This window comes from Bos indicus, chromosome 3, assembly GCF_029378745.1.
Source record: "Bos indicus isolate NIAB-ARS_2022 breed Sahiwal x Tharparkar chromosome 3, NIAB-ARS_B.indTharparkar_mat_pri_1.0, whole genome shotgun sequence".
NCBI classification, from domain to species: domain Eukaryota; kingdom Metazoa; phylum Chordata; class Mammalia; order Artiodactyla; family Bovidae; genus Bos; species Bos indicus.
The window spans coordinates 113708063-113728282 of record NC_091762.1 but is presented as its reverse complement, the minus strand read 5'-3'; the positions used below and the strand labels follow the sequence as shown (position 1 = coordinate 113728282).

Here is a 20220-nt window from a genome sequence, read left to right as displayed (position 1 = left end):
GTGGGACAGTTATATATAGCATGACCTTGGTTCAGTTCAGTTCTGTTCAGTCGCTCAGTCATGTCCAACTCTTTGTGACCCCATGAACTGCAGCATGCCAGGCCTCCCTGTCCATTACCAACTCCTGGAAGTTACCCAAACTCATGTCCGTTGAGTCGGTGATGCCATCCAACCATCTCATCCTCTGTCATCCCCTTCTTCTGCCCCCAATCCCTCCCAGCATCAGAGTCTTTTCAGGTGAGTCTGCTCTTCGAATCAGGTGGCCAAAGCATTGGAGTTTTAGCTTCAGCATCAGTCCTTCCAATGAACACCCAGGACTGATCTCCTTTAGAATGGACTGGTTGGATCTCCTTGCAGTCCAAGGGACTCTCGAGAGTCTTCTCCATCACCACAGTTCAAAAGCATCAATTCTTTGGCGCTCAGCTTTCTTCACAGTCCAACTCTCACATCCATACATGACCACTGGAAAAACCGTAGCCTTGACTAGACGGACCTTTGTTGACAAAGTAATGTCTCTGCTTTTGAATATGCTGTCTAGATTGGCATAACTTCCCTTCCAAGGAGTAAGCATCTTTTAATTTCATGGCTGCAATCACCATCTGCAGTGATTTTGGAGCCCCCAAAAATAAAGTCAACCACTGTTTCCAGTGTTTCCCCATCTATTTCCCATAAAGTGTTGGGACCGGATGCCATGATCTTGTTTTCTGAATGTTGAGCTTTAAGCCAACTTTTTCACTCTCCTCTTTCACTTTCATCAAGAGGCTCTTCAGTTCTTCACTTTCTGCCATAAGGGTGGTGTCATCTGCATATCTGAGGTTGTTGATATTTCTCCCGACAATCTTGATTCCAGCTTGTGCTTCTTCCAGCCCAGTGTTTCTCATGATGTACTCTGCATATAAGTTAAATAAGCAGGGTGACAATATATAGCATTAACTTACTCCTTTTCCTATTTGGAACCAGTCTGTTGTTCCATGTCAAATTATAACTATTGCTTCCTGACCTGCATACAGGTTTCTCAAGAGGCAGGTCAGATGGTCTGGTATTCCCATCTCTTGAAGAATTTTCCACAGGTTATTGTGATCCACACAGTCAAAGGCTTTGGCATAGTCAATAAAGCAGAAATAGATATTTTTCTGGAACTCTTTTGCTTTTTCGATGACCCATCGGATGTTGGCAATTTGATCTCTGGTTCCTCTGCCTTTTCTAAAACCAGCTTGAATATCTGAAAGTTCACTGTTCACGTATTGCTGAAGCCTGGCTTGGAGAATTTTGAGAATTACTTTACTAGCGTGTGAGATGAGTGCAATTATGTGGTAGTTTGAGCATTCTTTGGCATTGCTTTTCTTTGGGATTGGAATGAAAACTGACCTTTTCCAGTCCTGTGGCCACTACTGAGTTTTCCAAATTTGCTGGCATATTGAGTGCAGCACTTTCAAAGCATCATCTTCCAGGATTTGAAATAGCTCAACTGGAATTCCATCACCTCCACCTCCATGACCTCGGTCATGTGAAAGAAATCTAGGTGCTCATTTACACATAAATGAGTTTAGAAGGATACACCTAAACTGTGAAGACTGGTTGTCTTTTATTTTAATTTCTCAGTGAACACAGACTTTTTTTATCATCAGAAAAAAAGGTTTCCATTTTAGAGATGAAAAACTCTTAAGTGTAACATCGTCCCTTGGTGCCTGAATTCCCGCCATCTTCCACCCCGACCTCCTTTCCTCTTATTCCTCCTCCTGCAGTGATGTCTAGTAACACCTAGACTTGAGTGTAACAACACCCTGAGTGCCTGACTGTGGTTCTGTCCAGGCCAACCTCTCAAGAGCCTTCTCCAGGCTCTTTCTCACCTCCCTGATCTTCCCCATCAGCCTTCCCTCCAGCACACACAGAGCACTCTTGCACACCAGGCCCTGTGTGTTTTAACTTGTGTCACTGCTCACAGAGATTTGGTGAGGGACATGCTCTCAGGGTCTACCTTTTACAGGGAAGGAAGCTGAGGCTCAGAGGGGCTGAGTAAGTCCCCGAAGTCACACAGCTGGGATGCGGTGGGGCCAGAGACTGAGCGTAGCAGCCTGGCCCCAGAGCCCCGGCCTCCGCAGCTGGGCGCCATGGTCTCCGTGTGTCCGCTGTGTGTCTGGCCCTGTGTGTCCCACTAAGGGAACCACCGAGCTCTTAGGAGGAGACCCTGCCCTCAAGGAGAGTCCACTAGTTTCCAAAGAAACCCACGCGATGCAAAGGCCAAGGGAGTGAGGCATGAAGACGACGGCCCCTGGGCTGCAGGGCGGGCACTGAGAGCACCGGGTGGCTTCTGAGGGTAGCGGCCCTGAGCTTGTAGGGGGTCAAAGGCTCTCAGGAGGCATGGCATGGATGAGTCCCCGGACCCCTGTCTCCCATGGAAGGTGGCAGGTGAGGCCTCACCACTTCTGGGTATCTCCTCAGAGCCCAGCCCTGAGGCCAGTGGACCTCCAGTTGGGTTTCTCTCTTTCAGAGCCCAAAATGAACATCAGAACCATCTACCTGGCCGTCCGGGTGGTCAAGAACACACTCTCCGACACCCGGTCCAAGGTAACAGGGTGGAGAGACCCAGAAAGGGGGTGTATGCTGGGCCTCTGCAGGGCAAGTGGAGGGAAGTCAGGGCGCCTTCTTCATCAGCTGCAGCCTGCTTGCCCACCCCTCCCCTCCAGCTCTGTGTGTGGAAGTGGGGCTGCCTTCTCAAGGAAGGCCCTTTGATCGAAAACCTACCTTCCCAGCCAGTCCTGAGTGGGGCTAGAGAAGAAAGTCTCCTCGAAGCTGTGGCCCTTCCTCCAAGACCCTCCCTGTCATCAAGAACCTGGAGTTTTCCTGTAAAGGGGCTCCGACACCACCCTGGGCAGAGGAGAGGCCAAACACACCCAGCATCAGCCCAAGCTGCTTGGCTAGCTAGGTGTTTTGTAAGGTCATTACCACATTTGAGAAAAGCAACTCTGCAAATAAAGGTTAAAAAAAAAACCCACCATCTTGGCCACTGCAGCCTCGGCCCCCTGGAGAATAGCTTGGCTTCTGGACATGGCCCCTGCGGCTGACCCCTCATGTCCTGGGGGTGCAGTTCAGGACAGTGAGGGTTTGCACAAACCAGGGAGGGAACAGGGGCACTCGGTCTAGAGCCTGAGGCAGAGCCATCTTCAATACCTAGAGGATGGCAGGAGTAGAGGGAATAGGCTTGTTCTGTGTCATCCCCATGTATGAGCCCTGGGGAGCCCAGGAGAAGAATCAGGTGGTTCTCACTAGGGCTTCCTGAGGATGGAGCAACTCTACAGAGAAAGCACTGTGCTCATGTCTCAGGGGCTTAGATGAGGCTCCTGGGTAGGATTGCTGCTGAGCGGGGTCCCCTGGATGAGGCAGGCGGAGTCACCTGGATGAGGTGGTGGACAGAATGGGCAGCAGCCAGGTAGCCCCGGAAACCCCTTCCAGACCACCGCACCCTCAGATCCTAGCTGTCTCATGTCACGGGGTTGGGTGCAGGAGGCGGAACCTCTAGCGCCAAGCACGTCTGTGCTCTGTCCTCTCAGGTGAGGATGGCTATTCTCCGTATCATTGGGCAGCTGGCCCTGTCCGGCTTCCAGGATAGGATCAAAGGTTGGGGCCTGAAGTACGTGTCTGTGCAGCTGACCTTGTCCACCTACAAACTGGTGAGTGACGGTGGAGCAGCTGGGCTTTGGAAATGGTTTCCACTGCATTGAGGAAAGAGCACTGCTCGAGGAACCTGCATGCATGTACATGCGCACAGACACACACAGCAAGCTGCCAGGGGTCTAGAAAATAGTGAAACATGTGCACAGCTCTGGGCATCTGGGAGACTCAGTGTCTGGGAGTCAAGCCTCTTGCGGGAGAGGAAACCACAGCTGAGACCATGGCAAGCCCCTGCCGGCCCACAAGCAGGCATTCCTTGGTTCTGTCTTTCAGACCAACCGCAGGGACAACTTTTACCAGAGGGACCTGGAGGAGAAGATGGTCCACAAGGTCACCATGGACACCGTGAGGATCATAACGTCTTCTGTCAGTGGGATGACCAATGTGAGTTGGCACACTGGGCTGGCACACTGGGGCTGATGGCTCAGGTCTGTGCGGTGCTAGGCTGTGAGGGGACGATAGCACAGGCCCAGAATTCTGCACTGTCGCTTCTCCCATTCCCACTACTTGGGAGGATGGGGAGCCCCAGATCTTCCAATTACCTGAGCTTGTTTTTCAAGATTCAGTTCCTTGGGCCCTTATTACCTTCACCAGGGCAGTGCTTGGCACATAGCAGGCCTAACACATGTCACTTGACTTATTGCTGGAAATGCATCTATCACCTTCCAGCCCCTCACTCCAGGCGTGTGCATGTGTGTGCACATGTGTGCGTGTATTCAGTCGCTCAGTTATGTCTGATTGATTGTGGCCCCATGGATTGTAGCCCACCGGGCTCCTCTGCCCATAGAATTTCCCAGGCAAGAATACTGGAGTGGGGTGCCATTTCCTACTCCAGAAGATCTTTCTGACCCAAAGATCAAACCTATGTCTTCTGCATTGGCAGGCAGATTCTTCACCACGAGGGCCACTTGGGAAGCAAATGCATATGCATGGAAGTGTGTATATGTGTGAGTGTGCAAATAAATGATTCTAAGGATTATATTTCACAAACATTCATGAGTTCCAACTATGTGTAAGTCATCAGGGCATACACAGGAAGGCTCAGTATGACCCCCAAGTTGTTCACAGGCTTTAGGGGGAAAATATGTGTCAATTTTTAATTGCATTACAATGTGACATAGAAATAAGATAGGAAAAGTTTATCATCACTGCATATGGAGGGAATCATTGTCTATTAATTGAGGCCATGGGCCAGATGCTCCCCATCCAGTGGCAGCTTCTCTTAATTACAGAAATAATAGTTATAGTAATAATAATGGTTACAATTCATTGATCACACGTGGCAGGTACTGTACTAGATGTGTAACATCTAGAGTCTTATTTAATTATCCCAACCACCCTGTAAGGTAAGGTCTGTTGTTATTATTACCTAGCTTTTATAAATGAGGAAACTGAGGCTCAGAGGGACTCATTAATTTGCTCAAGGAGTCTAAGCTGGTAAAGAGTGGAGCCAGGATAAAAATGCTCTTTCCTGTTCATTATGCTGCATCCCTGGGGGAGCCCAGTAGCCAGGGATTCTAGTCCTGATCGCTAGAACACATCAAGCAACTTCACTTGTTAGTAGCACAGGAGCTCACCCCAAACTCCTAGGGGTGGGAGTGGGGCTAAAGGGAATCAGGGTCACTGGGGGTGTTCAGTGACCATCTGGTGAGATGGGAGATGGCAGAGTGAAGCTGGAAGGCTAGAGTCACAGCTCTAAGAATCTGTAGAGAAATAGAACTAGTAGGAGATATGTGTGTGTGTGTGTATCTCAAAAATACCAATAAATTCAGATATGCAGATGACACCACCCGTATGGCAGAAAGCAAAGATGAACTAAAGAGCCTCTTGATGAAGCTGCAAGAAGAAAGTGAAAAGGCTGCCTTAAAACTGAACATTTAGAAAATGAAGATCATGGCATCCGGTCCCATCACTTCACAGCAAGTAGATGGGGAAACAATGGACACAGTGACAGATTTTATTTTCTTGGGCTCCAAAATCACTACAGATGGTGACTGCAGCCATGAAATTAAAAGATTCTTGCTCCTTGGAAGAAAAGCTATGACAGACCTAGACAGCATATTAAAAAGCTGAGACATTACTTTGCAGACAAAGATCTGTATAGTCAAAGCTATGGTTTTTCCAGGAGTCATGTACAAATGAGACAGTTGGACCATAAAAAAGAGGGAGTGCCAAAGAACTGATGCTTTAGAATTGTGGTGTTGGAGAAGACTCTGGAGAGTCCCTTGGACAGCAAGAAGGTCAAAACAGTCAATGCAAAAGGAAATCAACTCTGAATATTCATTGGAAGGAATGATGGTGAAGTTGAAGCTCCAGTACTTTGGCCACCTGATGGGAAGAGCCGACTCATTGGAAAAGACCCTGGTGCTGGGAAAGATTGAAGGCAGGAGGAGAAGGAGACAACAGAGGATGAGATGGTTGGATGGCATCACCGACTCTATGGACATGAGTTTGAGCAAACTCCAGGAGATGGTGAAGGACAGGGAGGCCTGCCATACTGCAGTCCATGGGTCGCAAAGAGTCAGACATGACTGAGCAACTGAACAACAACATATATATCGTACAGCTGTGAAGGCTGGCAAGTCTGAAATTTAGGGGGTAGGCCGGCAGGCTGAAGACTCATGCAGTAGCTGAGGCTGCAACCTTGAGGCAAGCTCTCTTCTTCCTCAGGGAAACCTGTTTTTTACCCTCAACTGATTTGATGAAGTCCACTCATATTATCCAGAGTAACCTCCTATATAGATTATGGACTTTCATCAGATTGCATCAAAATACCTTCATTGCCACACCTAGATTAGTGCCTGATTGAATAACTGTGTGCGTTCACTCGCCAAGTTGACACATAGAAACTGATCATCACAATTGGCAAGCACGGCAAGGTTGTACGCCCAGTGTGCCTCTCTAGGGGATCGGGGGTTCGAGGGAGGGCTGGTCAGAGAGGATATGCTGGATGCGGGGTGGAGGAGGCCAGCGGGCACAGTGTCGCAGGCTGATCCCAGCACCCCCTTCCTGCCCGCCCCCAGGAATTTTGGGTGAGGCTCCTGTGCTACATCATGGAGACGGACTACACGGAGGCCTTGACCCCCATCTGCGTCAGCCTCACCAACCTGGCCGAACGCCAGCTGCACGCCAAGGACGAGGAGGCCAACGCAAGCAAGAGCAGGCACGGTGGGCAGCCCCCCTGTGCCAGCTGGAGGGACTGGGCAGGTGGGCCGCCTCGTGACTCGGACTGTTACCCCTTCTCCAGGAAGCACCCTGGAGCCCAGAGAGCCAGGCCTTCCCAAAGAGGCTGCCCTTGCTGAAATCTGAGGAGGTTAAAATCGTACACTCTTCCTCTGGCAGCCCATTCCTCTCGTCCCCACCTCCCCACAACCCTCGCCCAGACCTCAGGGCAGGGGTCCTGGCTCAGGCTTCCCCCAGGTGTGAGCTCTTTGACCCCCAGGAGCCCTCTGGAAGGACTGTATATCCCATCCGAGTCCTCTGGAACCACCCCCACCAGGCCCTCCCACTCGCCCCTGATGATGCACTTGTTAGCACCAGACCCTCAAGAAAGGGACAACACCGACCTACTTACGGGGGACCCTGCCGTCCAAGGGGGCTGCTGTCATGGTCCTGGGGCTTTGAGGATGGATGTGGCTGGTGACAGGAGGTGACTGCGAGCCTCACAGGACCCAGTGATGGTGAAGGGCAGAGCCAGGTCTGGGCATCCGGCTAGACCATCCCCTGGTCTACCTCCTGCCCCAACCCTGAGTCTGGGGCTGGCTCCCTCCTGGGTGCTGCCCCTCCCTGCAGCTTCTTAGCAGGCCTGCCCCTCCCTCGCCCGCTGGTCCAAATGCTATGAGTTCCTGCTACTCCTGGGCTCACAGCCTCCCAAAGCCTGCAGAGGGAGGGGAGGGGAGTGTGCGGGTGTCTAGTTACTGTTTGCTCAACAAGGCAGAGACTCACAGTAGGAGAGAAACACTCTCACACTGGCCTGGTGTGCACTCCCAAGTGGGCACGTCCTGAAAAGAGCACAGTATATTAATGCATATATAAGGAATTTAGAAAGATGGTAACGAAGACCCTATATGTGAGACAGCAAAAGAGACACAGATGTAAAGAACAGACTTTTGGACTCTGTGGGAGAAGGCGAGGGTGGAATGATTTGAGAGAATAGCATTGAAACATGTATATTACCATACGTAAAACAGATCGCCAGTCCAGGTTCCATGCATGAGACAGGGTGCTCAGGGACAGTGCATTGGGATGACCCTGAGGGATGGGATGGGGAGGGAGGTGGGAGGGAGGGTCAGGATGGGGACACATGTCCACCCATTGCTGATTCATGTCAATGTATGGCAAAAACCACCACAATATTGTAAAGTAATTAGCCTCCAATCGAAATAAATACATAAATTGAAAAAAAAAAAAAAAAAGAGCATCTTCTCAGGCCCAGCCTGTAGCACCAGGCTCCTCCTTCCCAGGATGGCCAGTTGTAATGATGTTCTTTGTGGAAAAGCCCCTGTCTTGACCCCTCCTGCATTCTGGGGGGCGCTGGGATGCTGTTGGGGCAGCACCGTGCAGGGAGAAGCTCCCCCGGGGCACAGGAGCCGGGCAGCCTCAGTATCCTGTATCTTTCTCTCCCCAGTGGACCTGCCCGCGCCACAGAAGCTGCTGGCCCGTCTCCTGGTGAGTGGCTCACGGGGGCCGTGCACTGGCCTGGCCCCTGCTGTGTCCTGCGGTGCCCCTCCCATGAGCTCCTAATCCCCAGGGCCTCCAGGGGGAGCTTGGAGCTGGATGCTTGGCAGGACAGAGCTTTCCAGGCTCCCGTCGTCCCTCTGGGGAGATGCGGCAAGGGCAGCAGGCTCCCAGATTTCTCTGCTGGCCCTTAAATGGCCCCAAGCATCCGCAGGACACTGTCAGCAGCCTGCCCTTCCCTGGGGGTCAGCTCTGCCCTGCACCCGTGCATCTTCCTCCTTGTGTTGACCCTGCTCCGAGGTCCATGGAACCCTGGGTGGGGAGGGAGCCCGCGTTCTCGCGTCTCCTTTCCTCCCTTCAGCATCCTCTGCAGGGATGCTCTGATCCTGGAATCCTCGGAGCTCTGCTTGAAAGGCCCCATCCTGTCCAACTCTCCCTTTAAGGGCTCTGACAGCGAGACCCCAGGTTGGGGTGCACGAGGCCTGGGGCTGCCCAGCCCAGGATAGGCCCCACTGGAGTCTCGGTGTTCCCCAGGTACTGATGTCATCCCCCTACAAGGGGGAGGGCCGTGGGATCGCCATGCTCAACCTTCTGAAGACCCTGAGCCAGAGCATTGCCCCCTCCATGGCCGACATGTGGGAGCTGGAGATCCCGCTGCTGGTCAAGTACCTGGAAGGTGAGATGTCCAGGGTGCCTGTGCAAGCTACCCGCTAAGTGTACATACTGGGTATAGTCATGTGGCCTGAGCAAAGGAGCCTGCGGTGCTTGTGTGGGTCACTCCCCCGCCTTCAGGGTACCCACTGGGTGCTAGTCATGTGGCCTGAGCAAAGGAGCTCAGATGCGCGTGTGATGTCTTCACACACACCCATAGTGTACATGCAATGTACTAACCACCTGGTCTGAACAAAGGAGCGGGGTGTGTGAGCCACCCCCAAGCAGTGTACATGCCATGTACAAGTCACGTGGCCTGAGCCAAGGCGCCCAGGCTCCAGGTCCTTGGGAGGGTGGGGAGGGAAGTGCTGTGTGTTCACGGAGGACCCCAGCTGCTGCATTTAGGAGGCGGCATGAAGGAGCAGCGGGAGCGAGGAGCATGGGTGGCCTTCTCTCTGCAGAACACACCGAGTTTACATGGAACCAGAAGACGTGGGAGGACAAGCTGATTCAGGTAGAGGCGATCCCGCCGCCTGAGGCCGGGGTGGGGGGCGGTGGGGGCAGTTCTTGGTGGGTTTGGCGTGTGGGGAGTTTAGGAGCCCCTAGGGAACACGTTCCCCTCCTGTCAGAAGACTTGGGGAGCACAAGCAGCTACAGCAGGGGACCCCACCCTGGAAACCAAGAGCCCCGAGGCGGCCCAGGGGACCCCCTCCCGGCAGCCCCCAAGCCCACACAGCACTAGCGCTGGGTCGGGGCTGAAAGGGCGAAGCCATCTAGAGAGCAGGGAAGGCGCTAGACAGGGAAAGTCACTGCTCAAGGTCACAGCGCCCTCTGGAGCACTGCGCACCTGTGCCTTCTCCCCCCACCCCCAGTTTCTGAGAAACTCCCTCAAGAAGACTCGGGGTTCCAACTGGAGCCTGCGTCTGAGCAAAGAGCTGAACAACCAGATCGAGAGCTTCGACAGCCCCTCCCTGGAGAAGGTTGGTTCCCAGAGGCAGGGCTGTTCAGACAGGGAGGGGACTCCGGGACAGCGCGTGTGAGACCAGTACGCCTGCGGCTGTCCACAGCGCCCGGGGAGGGGAGACGGCTGGCTGCTCTGGGCCTGAGGCCTGTAGTGTTTTGCTCTGTCCTGTTTTTCCCTCAAGAATCTGCTTTGTTGGAGCTGGGGGGCATTTCCCCTCCAGTCACCCGCTTCCCTATTCCTCTCACCTCGCCCCGCACCTGCAGCGTCGCCCCTGCAGAGTCCATGGCAAGGAATGAGATGTCTGAACGTGTTTTGGTAAATGGTGCAAAGGATGAAGGTGACGCCGAACCACAGGATGCCAAAGGGGAGGACAAGGCCTGCAGGGGGAAACAGAGCTGGGGCTTGGTGGTGGGCCTCCACCTTTGGCAGATGGGGGGAAAGAGCAGAACACCTTCTCTCAGACCTGCTGCACACCCACCCCCACCCCTCCCCACACACCAGTTTCTCCTCCCTGTCTCATCCAGCTGTTGGCTCATGACCACCGCATGTGTGTATTTCATTGTTAAGGGGTCTTTACAAAACTATAAACATTGCTGACAATCAGAGAAGGTCTTCACCAACGAAAGCATTTCATGTTCACAGATTGGAGCACAATATATTTAAGATGGTGACACTTGCCAATTTATCTATAGATTCAACACGACCCCCACTATAATCCCAGCTGGCTTCCCGCCCCCACCCCCAGAGACTGACAAGGTGATCCTAAAATTCCTGTGGAAATATAAGGGGCACAGAATAGCCAACACCGTTATGATTTAAAAACGAACAAAGTTGGAAGACTCGGATTTTGCAATTTCAAGACTTCTTGCAGAATTACAGTAAACAAGACAGGGCGATCCTGGCATCAGGACAGGTAACAGTTTGATAGAATCGATTCGACGGTCTGGAAATAGACTTCACATTCACTGTCAATTGATTTTCAACAAGAGTGCCAAGACAATTCAGTGGGGAAGGAGTAGTCCTTGCAACAAATGATGCTGGGAAGACTGCATAGCTACTTCATAAAAGAAAAGCTGCATTCATAAAAGAATGAAGTTGGGCCCCTTCCTCATACCATACACAAAAATTAACTCAAAATGGACCATATATGTAAATATAAAAGGTAAAACATAAAATTCTTAGAATGAAACATAAATCTTCATGATCTTGGCTTGAGCAAAGTCTTCTGAGAAATAACACCCAAAAACACAAGTGATGAAAGAAAAAATAGATAAATTGGACATCATCAAAGCTAAAAAGTTTTGTGCTGAAAATGGTACCGTCAAGAAAGTGAAAAATCAACCCACCGATTGAGAGAAAATATTTGTAAATCTAGACCCTGAGAAGGGACTTGTGTCTAGAATACATAAATAACTCTTATAACTCAATAATACAATGACAAATAAGCCAATTTAAAAATGGGTGAAGGAAAGATATACAAATGGCAAGTAATCACATGAAAAATTTTTCAAGATCATTTCCATTCAGTTCAGTTCAGTTCAGTCGCTCAGTCGTGTCCAACTCTTTTCAACCCCATGAATCGAGCACGCCAGGCCTCCCTGTCCATCACCAACTCCCAGAGTTCACTCAGACTTACATCCATCGAGTCCGTGATGCCATCCAGCCATCTCATCCTCTGTCGTCCCCTTCTCCTCCTGCCCCCAATCCCTCCCAGCATCCGAGTCTTTTCCAATGAGTCAACTCTTCGCATGAGGTGGCCAAAGTACTGGAGTTTCAGCTTTAGCATCATTCCTTCCAAAGAACACCCAGGGCTGATCTCCTTCACAATGGACTGGTTGGATCTCCTTGCAGTCCAAGGGACTCTCAAGAGTCTTCTCCAACACCAAAGTTCAACAGCATCAATTCTTCGGCACTCAGCTTTCTTCACAGTCCAACTCTCACATCCATACATGACCACTGGAAAAACCATAGCCTTGACAAGATGGACCTTTGTTGGCAAAGTAATGTCTCTGCTTTTTAATATGCTATCTAGGTTGGTCATAACTTTCCTACCAAGGAGTAAGTGTCTTTTAATTTCATGGCTGCAGTCACCATCTGCAGTGATTTTGGAGCCCCCAAAAATGAAGTCTGACACTGTTTCCACTGTTTCCCCATCTATTTCCCATGAAGTGATGGGACCAGATGCCATGATCTTCATTTTCTGAATGTTGAGCTTTAAGCCAACTTTTTCACTCTCCTCTTTCACTTTCATCAAGAGGCTTTTTAGTTCCTCTTCACTGTCTGCCATAAGGGTGGTATCATCTGCATATCTGAAGTTATTGATATTTCTCCCAGCAATCTTGATTCCAGCTTGTGCTTCTTCCAGCCCAGCGTTTCTCATGATGCACTCTGCATAGAAGTTAAATAAGCAGGGTGACAATATACAGCCTTGATGTACTCCTTTTCCTATTTGGAACCAGTCTGTTGCTCCATGTCCACTTCTAACTGTTGCTTCCTGACCTGCACATAGATTTCTCAAGAGGCAGGTCAGGTGGTCTGGGATTCCCATCTCTTTCAGAATTTTCCACAGTTTATTGTGATCCACACAGTCAAAGGCTTTGGTGTAGTCAATAAAGCAGAAATAGATGTTTTTCTGGAACTCTCTTGCTTTTCCCATGATCCAGTGGATATTGGCAATTTGATCTCTGGTTCCTCTGCCTTTTCTAAAACCAGCTTGAACATCAGGAAGTTCACGGTTCACATATTGCTGAAGCCTGGCTTGGAGAATTTTGAGCATCACTTTACTAGCATGTGAGATAAGTGCAATTGTGCAGTAGCTTGAGCTTTCTTTGGCATTGCCTTTCTTTGGGATTGGAATGAAAACTGACCTTTTCCAGTCCTGTGGCCACTGCTGAGTTTTCCAAATTTGCTGGCATATTGAGTCCAGCACTTTAACAGCATCATCTTTCAGGATTTGGAATAGCTCATGTGGAATTCCATCACCTCCACTAGCTATGTTCATAGTGATGCTTTCTAAGGCCCACTTGACTTCACATTCCAGGATGTCTAAGGAAATGAAATCAAAACCGCAAGACTTTACTCCACACTCACAAGGATGGCTGTAATCAAAAACACAGATAATAACAAATATTGACAAGAGTATGGAAAAATTGGGACTCTGATATATTGCTGGTATAAATACAAAATGGTACAGTGTTTTTGAAAAACAGTTTGGCATTTCCTTGAAATGTTAAATCTGGAGCTACCTATGACCTGGCAATTATGCTCTTAATTATATATGCCAAGAAGAAATGAAAACATATGTCCACATAAGAGCTTGTACGTTAATATTCAGAGCAACATCATTTGGAAAGCCAAAACGTGGAAAAAACTCAAGTGTTCATCAGTCGATGATGAGTAAACAAAATGTACTCCATCCATACAACAGAGTATTATTCAGCCATGAAAAGGAGTGAAGTGCTTACATCTGCTACAGAAAGGATGATCCTTGAAAGCATTACACTAAGTGCAAGAAGCCAGATGCAAAGGCCCATGAATGATATGGTTCTACTTATTTGAAATATCCAGAGCAGGCAAATCTAATGAGACAGAAAATTAGATGGGTGGTTGTCACGGATGAGGGGAATGTGGGGTGATTGGCAATGTGTACAAGCTATGGTTTTTCCAGTGGTCATGTATGGATCTGAGAGTTGGACTGTGAAGAAAGCTGAGTGCTGAAGAATTGATGCTTTTGAACTGCGATGTTGGAAAAGAGTCATCAGTCCCTTGGACTGCAAGGAGATCCAACCAGTCCATTCTAAAGGAGATCAGCCCTGGGATTTCTTTGGAAGGAATGATGCTAAAGCTGAAACTCCAGTACTTTGGCCACCTCATGCGAAGAGTGGATTCATTGGGAAGACTCTGATGCTGGGAGGGATTGGGGGCAGGAGGAGAAGGGGATGACAGAGGATGAGATGGCTGGATGGCATCACCAACTCGATGGATATGAGTCTGAGTGAACTCTGGGAGTTGGTGATGGACAGGGAGGCCTGGCGTGCTGCGATTCATGGGGTCGCAAAGAGTCGGACACGAATGAGCAACTGAACTGAACTGAACTGAACTGAAAGATGTTTAAAAAGACTTTTTAGAGAAGTCAACTAAAGTTTTCATTTGTTCAAATATGCACCCTTCATAATAGCAGATGTAAAATATACACAGCAATGTCTATCTTCTGTAGCTAAATGGTATAGATTTGTGGGTGCAAGATCTTATCAGATGTCAGTTCGGGGCCAGATGCCCATTTGAAAGAAACTTGTATATAGTATTTAATAAGCCAATGCATATAATTCAACCTTATTACAATAACTCACCTAGCTTAAAGGAAAGTAAACAAATAAATAGGGTTTCATTGGCTCAGGTAGCTTAAAACGTCACGATTAGATACAGTGGCTTAAGGAATTTCATCAGGACTCTCCCAGACTCTTCATCACTCAGACAGGCATCCTCTGGGGGTACGGGGAGCAAGGCTGCTGAAGCCTCCAGATTTGTAATTCCGGTAGATAGAGTCATTCTTTCCCCAAAAGTAACAGGCAAAACCATCATCTCTCCTATAAACAAACAAAACAAAAATATGGCATAATGAAGAGAGACCCATTCAAAGCAGCAGCACAATGTAAAATGTGTAAGCAAATAAAATAGTGAGTGCATGAAACGTGTGGGACCAAGGTGGGGACCCCAAACTACAAGGGGCAGAGAGGCTGGGAGAAACCTGACCACGTACACTCTCTGCTTCTTGGATAGGAAGGCTCAGTGTTGCTCAGGTGTCCTTTTTTCTCAAGTTAATCTGCAATGCAGGGACTTCCCTGGTGTCCACTGTTAGGACTCCGTGCTTCCACTGCAGCGGGGAAGGGTTTAATCCCTCGTCAGGGAACTAAGATCCTGCTCAGCAAGTGATGCAGCCAAAAAAAAAAAAAAAAATCTGCAATGCAATTTACTTCTAATTTTCCCAAAAGGGAAATTTGTGGAAATCTGACAGTTTTATTTGACGAGATTATTTCCACGTTTGCCCTAATGAAAAAAATGTAAGAGAATAATAGCTAAGAGCATATTTTTTAAAAAGCTCATTAGAGAAGGATTTATTCTCCCAGAACAAAGATGTAAGTGAATGAAATGAAATACAACCATGGAGTGACGGGAAGAATATACTGATGAATATTTTTATAGTCTTAACATGGAATAGAACAGACCTTCATATGCATAAAAAGAATCTTTTAGAAAGACAAAGGAAAAGAAAGAGACTGTACTCTGTGAAAATGAAAATTGTCTGCATGACCAAATGAAATCACTATGAATCAAATCAAAAGAGAAATGAGACACTGGGGAAATATGGACAAGAGTGATCACTTAAGAAGTGAGCCTCAGGCTATGCTTGGTTTTATTTTTTCCTTTAAGATTTTTTTTTTATGTGGACCATTTTTTTAGAAGTCTTTTTTGATTTGTGATGGTATTGTTTCTGTATTATGTTTTGGCTTTTTGACTGCTTGATTTTAAACCCCGGTTCTACTACTTCCTGCTAATTTTCTTGTCTCAAAATACGCATTTGCCTTTCAGAGTTGTTGTACAGATTAAGTGAGATAATATATGTCCATTCTCGTTATTTTTTCCCAAATGTACACACAACATTCTTGTAAACAAAAAATAAGAGAAATAATCCAACAGTGGGGAAAGAATAGAGGCAGGAATTCCAAGGTTGGATCATGAGAAGATGCAAAGATGACTCACCAAGGTGCAAACATTCCACCTCTCGTGGATGATATCCTAAGGCAGAGAGAAGGCAGGAGGATAAGTGCTCCTAGGTTTGTTGGTGGGAGTGTAGATTGATTCAGTTTATATAGGAGAGAAACTTGGCCCCCACTCCTGCTAATATGCCTGCCCTGCTACAGCCTAACCTCTCAGATTAGCCTGGATCAGATCAGATCAGTCTCTCAGTCGTGTCCGACTCTTTGCGACCCCATGAATCACAGCACGCCAGGCCTCCCTGTCCATCACCAACTCCCTGGATACTTGTTTTTAAAAATATACAAAAGGCATATTTTTAAATCTGGAGGAACAAGTAGGGACCTGCCCTTGGCAGTGACCCCAGAGGGCCGGGTTGGAGGCTTGAGGCTCCCTCTGTCCCTTCCGCCTCGCCAGGGCTTTCTGTACCGGGCCTTGGGCTTCACCCTGGCTACGGGCCTGGAGGCCGACAAGGTGGAGGTGCTGCTGCTGGAGCTGTTGTACAAGACAGACTACAGCAACGACTTCGACCGGGAGGTGAGGGTGCCCCGTGCTCCCCTCCGGGCCTTGGGAGGACGTGCTGTGTGCGTGCTTGTGTGTGTGTGCGTGCCTGTGTGTTTATCCGTGTGTGGGGGGGCAGTGGACAGGGTGTTCCCCAGCCCCCCCGCCCTCAGCCTGCCCACTGGGCCTCCCTGCAGGGCGTGATCCTGTGCTTTGGCCTGTGTGCCCGGGGCCAGGTGAAGACGGTGCTGGGCGTGCTCCATGACTTTGAAGAGAGGATCCAGGAGTCGGAGCAGTCCTGGCAGATCGGCGCCTGGCGGGTGAGGCACCCTTGCTCCATTGTGAGCTCTCTGGAGGCCTCTTAGAATGGTGCTCTCAGCACCCAACCAAGGCTCTTCAGTTCAGTTCAGTTTAGTTCAGTCGCTCAGTCATGTCCAGTTCTTTACGACCCATGAACCACTGCACACCAGGTCTCCCTGTCCATCACCAACTCCCAGAGTTTACTCAAACTCATGTCCATTGAGTCAGTGATGCCATCCAACCATCTCATCCTCTGTCGTCCCCTTCTCCTCCTGCCCTCAATCTTTCCCAGCATCAGGGTCTTTTCAGATGAGTCAGCTCTTTGCATCAGGTGGCCAAAGTATTGGAGTTTCAGCTTCAACATCAGTCCTTCCAATGACTATTCAGGACTGATCTCCTTTAGGGTGCACTGGTTGGCTCTCCTTGCCATCTTACTGGATCTCAGTAAGAAACTCCCCTCTGTGTCTCCTTCACCAAAGTGGAGTGGGGAATTGGACCAAGGCAGCCAAGAGCTGGTCTCTGGAGGCTGTCCATTCCATCCGCAGGGCACAGTACCCCGGGCTGGCTGAGCCCCCAGGGGGCCACCAGCTGAGTCACTGATGCCTCAAGTTTTGGCCTTGACCTTGGACCCTTGCCCTGGGGATCTGCTAGTTTAGAGAGAGAGAATTGGGAGTGTCCCAGCTTCTCCACAAAGTGGTGCCTGAAACCTGGATTTCTATTCAAAGCCTGGAGAATGTGGGCTCCCCTGCCCCTCCTTCCATGGTGGGTTGGGTGGCCTCCAACACCTCCTCCTGGAAGAGCTAGTCTGAGGCTCTCTGTTCCCAGTGAATCATCAGTGACTCAGGAGTCCCTGGCCCAGAGCAGGTGCTCAGTAGGTGAAGGCATGAAGGCACACACAGCTGCCTCTGGTTGGGGTGTCTGCACAAAACCCCTGCAACCGGGCGGGCAGTCATGGCCAAGTCTGACTTGCTCACCACACTACAGCCAGGGCATAGCGTATAGCAGGAGGTCAATAAAGGTGTGCCCAATGACTGAATACATGACTGAGCACTTCAGGTGCCCAGGAGACACCTGAAGGAATAGATCCCCTCCCCAATGGCCACAGTGGTTTCTTCCCCTTCTCGTTGGCCTCACAGAAGGACCATCCCTGGAGGCGGGAGACGGTGAAGGGCGCGCTCATGGTGATGTACAGCTGCGTGGCCTCGTACTGCCACCCGCAGATGCTTCTCATCCACGTGGACAACCCCATCACCGCCAAGATCATCCACCACTACTCCAGCAGCTGCCAGGTAACCCCGGGATCCCACCGACACGCCTGCCCTGACGATGCCCTCCTTGAGCTCCAGGCTGGGGCGGGGGGAGAGCCACCCTGCATCATTATCTGGGCACTGCCAGCCCCACCCAGGAGATTCAAGTCCTGGAGTCCTGTTGGTCACTCAGCATTTGGGAAAATCATTGCCCCAATCTCTGCTGTTCTCTGCTGCAGGGGCGGGGGGAGTGTGGGGTATCAGCGGTGGGGAGCAGCCCTTCCCCCATTACTGAGTAGGGGTAATTGTGGGTTGCTGAAGTCATAGGACAAGCCCTTGCCCAGCCCTCGCACATGCCTTCTCTCACCTCTGCCCCTATCCTGACATCTGACCCCAAGCCCTTTCATAAGGGTCAAGAAAGGGGCTGTCTTCAGAGAGGCAAAGGGACTGGCTGCTTTCTTGGAAAGGCAAGGAGGAGAAAATCAGGGAATAAAGGAGAAATGACTTTATTATTACTGTTTTGAAAACTGTGGTGAAGTACAAGATGTGAAATTTGTCATTGTAACCACTTTTAAGCATGCAGTTCATTGGTTCAGTTCAGTTACTCAGTCGTGTCCGACTCTTTGTGACCCCATGGACTGCAGCACACCAGGCCTCCCTGTCCATCACCAACTTCTGGAGTTTACACAAACTCATGTCCATTGAGTCGGTGATGCCATCCAACCATCTCATCCTCTGTCGTCCCCTTCTCCTCCTGCCTTCAATCTTTCCCAGCATCAGAGTCTTTTCCAATGAGTCAGTTCTTCACTTCATGTTGCCAAAGTATTAGAGTTTCAGCTTCAGCATCAGTCCTCCCAATGAATATTCAGGACTGATTTCCTTTAAGATGGACTGATTGGATCTCCTTGAAGTCCAAGGGATTCTCAAGAGTCTTCTCCAAAAGCATCAATTTTTTGGCACTCAGCTTTCTTTACAGTTCAACTCTCACATCCATTCATGGCTACTGGAAAAACCATAGCCTTGACTAGACAGACCTTTGTTGGCGAAGTAATGTCTCTGCTTTTCAATATGCTGTCTAGTTTGGTCATAACTTTCCTTCCAAGGAACAAGTGTCTTTTAATTTCATGGCTGCAGTCACCATCTACAGTGATTTTGAAGGCCCCCCAAAATAAAGTCTGTCACTGTTTCCACTGTTTCCCTATCTATTTGCCATAAAGTGATGAGACCAGATGCCATGATCTTAGTTTTCTGAATGTTGAGCTTTAACCTACTCTTTCACTCTCCTCTTTCACTTTCATCAAGAGGCTCTTTAGTTCTTCTTTGCTTTCTGCTGAGGGTGGTGTCATCTGCTTTTCTTAGGTTATTGATATTTCTCCTGGCAATCTTGATTCTAGCTTGTGCTTCATCCAGCCCAGCGTTTCTCATGATGTATTCTGCATATAAGTTAAATACACAGGGTGACAATATACAGCCTTGATGTACTCCTTTTCCTATTTGGAACCAGTCTGTTGTTCCATGTCCACTTCTAACTGTTGCTTCCTGACCTGCATACAGATTCCTCAAGAGGCAGGTCAGGTGGTCTGGGATTCCCATCTCTTTCAGAATTTTCCACAGTTTGTTGTGATCCACACAGTCAAAGGCTTTGGCATAGTCAATAAACCAGAAGTAGATGTTTTTCTGGAACTCTCTTGCTTTTAGATGATCAAATGGATGTTGGCAATTTGATCTCTGGTTCCTCTGCCTTTTCTAAATCCAGCTTGAACATCTGGAAGTTCACGGTTCACGTACTATTGAAGCCTGGCTTGGAGAATTTTGAGCATTACTAGTGTGGCATTAAGTGCATTCAAACTGTTGAGCAGCCATCACCATCATTCATCTCCAGACCTTCATCTTCCTAAATTGAGACTCTGTGCCCACTAGCATCAACTCCCCAGTCCCCCTCCCCTAGCTCCTGGCATCCACCCTTCTACTTCCTGTCTCTATGATGGTGACGCTCCAGGCATCTCATATAATCTGAAATCACAGTGCTTGTCCTTTTGAGACTGGCTGATCTCATTTCGCATGATGTGTTGTGCATGCCTTAAAAGCAAAACTGATTTGACCTCCATAACTTGCTCTGCCCCTACAGTGATGCGCAGGGCTCAGATCCTCTGGTCAGTGAAGGTGCCCCTGACTGGCATTGCTGTACTCAGGCTCAGGATGGAGGGGTTTAGGATGCAGCACCTTCTGGGGGGCCACTCGGGGGCTGTGCCCTGTCCAGCGCCTGGCCCATGTCCCCGCCAGGTTGCTGAAGGGCAGAATGGGGTGGCCGTCTCTCAGCGTGCCCCTGATACTGATACTTTCCCAGCAGGGGAGAGGGTGTTGTATGTGGCCCCAGGGTCCGGGAGCAGGGGCTTGGTCTTGGGGTCTTTGGGGCTCACCCACACAAGGTCCTCCCTGCCCCTCGTCATGGTC

General features: G+C 49.5%; 1 protein-coding gene across 6 annotated transcripts in view; it reads left to right on the top strand.

Annotated features, from left to right (window-relative positions):
- Positions 1–20220, top strand: part of MROH2A (maestro heat like repeat family member 2A) — a 55687-nt gene that overhangs the window by 15169 nt on the left and 20298 nt on the right. For 4 of the 6 annotated variants that reach the window (XM_070786927.1, XM_070786928.1, XM_070786925.1 and 1 more), the window contains exons 12-22: positions 2492–2568; positions 3552–3671; positions 3946–4056; positions 6696–6879; positions 8300–8340; positions 8884–9025; positions 9462–9514; positions 9873–9980; positions 16136–16255; positions 16417–16539; positions 17656–17808. In XM_070786927.1, coding sequence (XP_070643028.1) covers positions 2492–2568; positions 3552–3671; positions 3946–4056; positions 6696–6879; positions 8300–8340; positions 8884–9025; positions 9462–9514; positions 9873–9980; positions 16136–16255; positions 16417–16539; positions 17656–17808 — 1232 coding nt within the window. The remainder of the gene's footprint in view (positions 1–2491; positions 2569–3551; positions 3672–3945; positions 4057–6695; positions 6880–8299; positions 8341–8883; positions 9026–9461; positions 9515–9872; positions 9981–16135; positions 16256–16416; positions 16540–17655; positions 17809–20220) is intronic. The other 2 variants (XM_070786926.1, XM_019957947.2) reach the window with 1 other exon arrangement.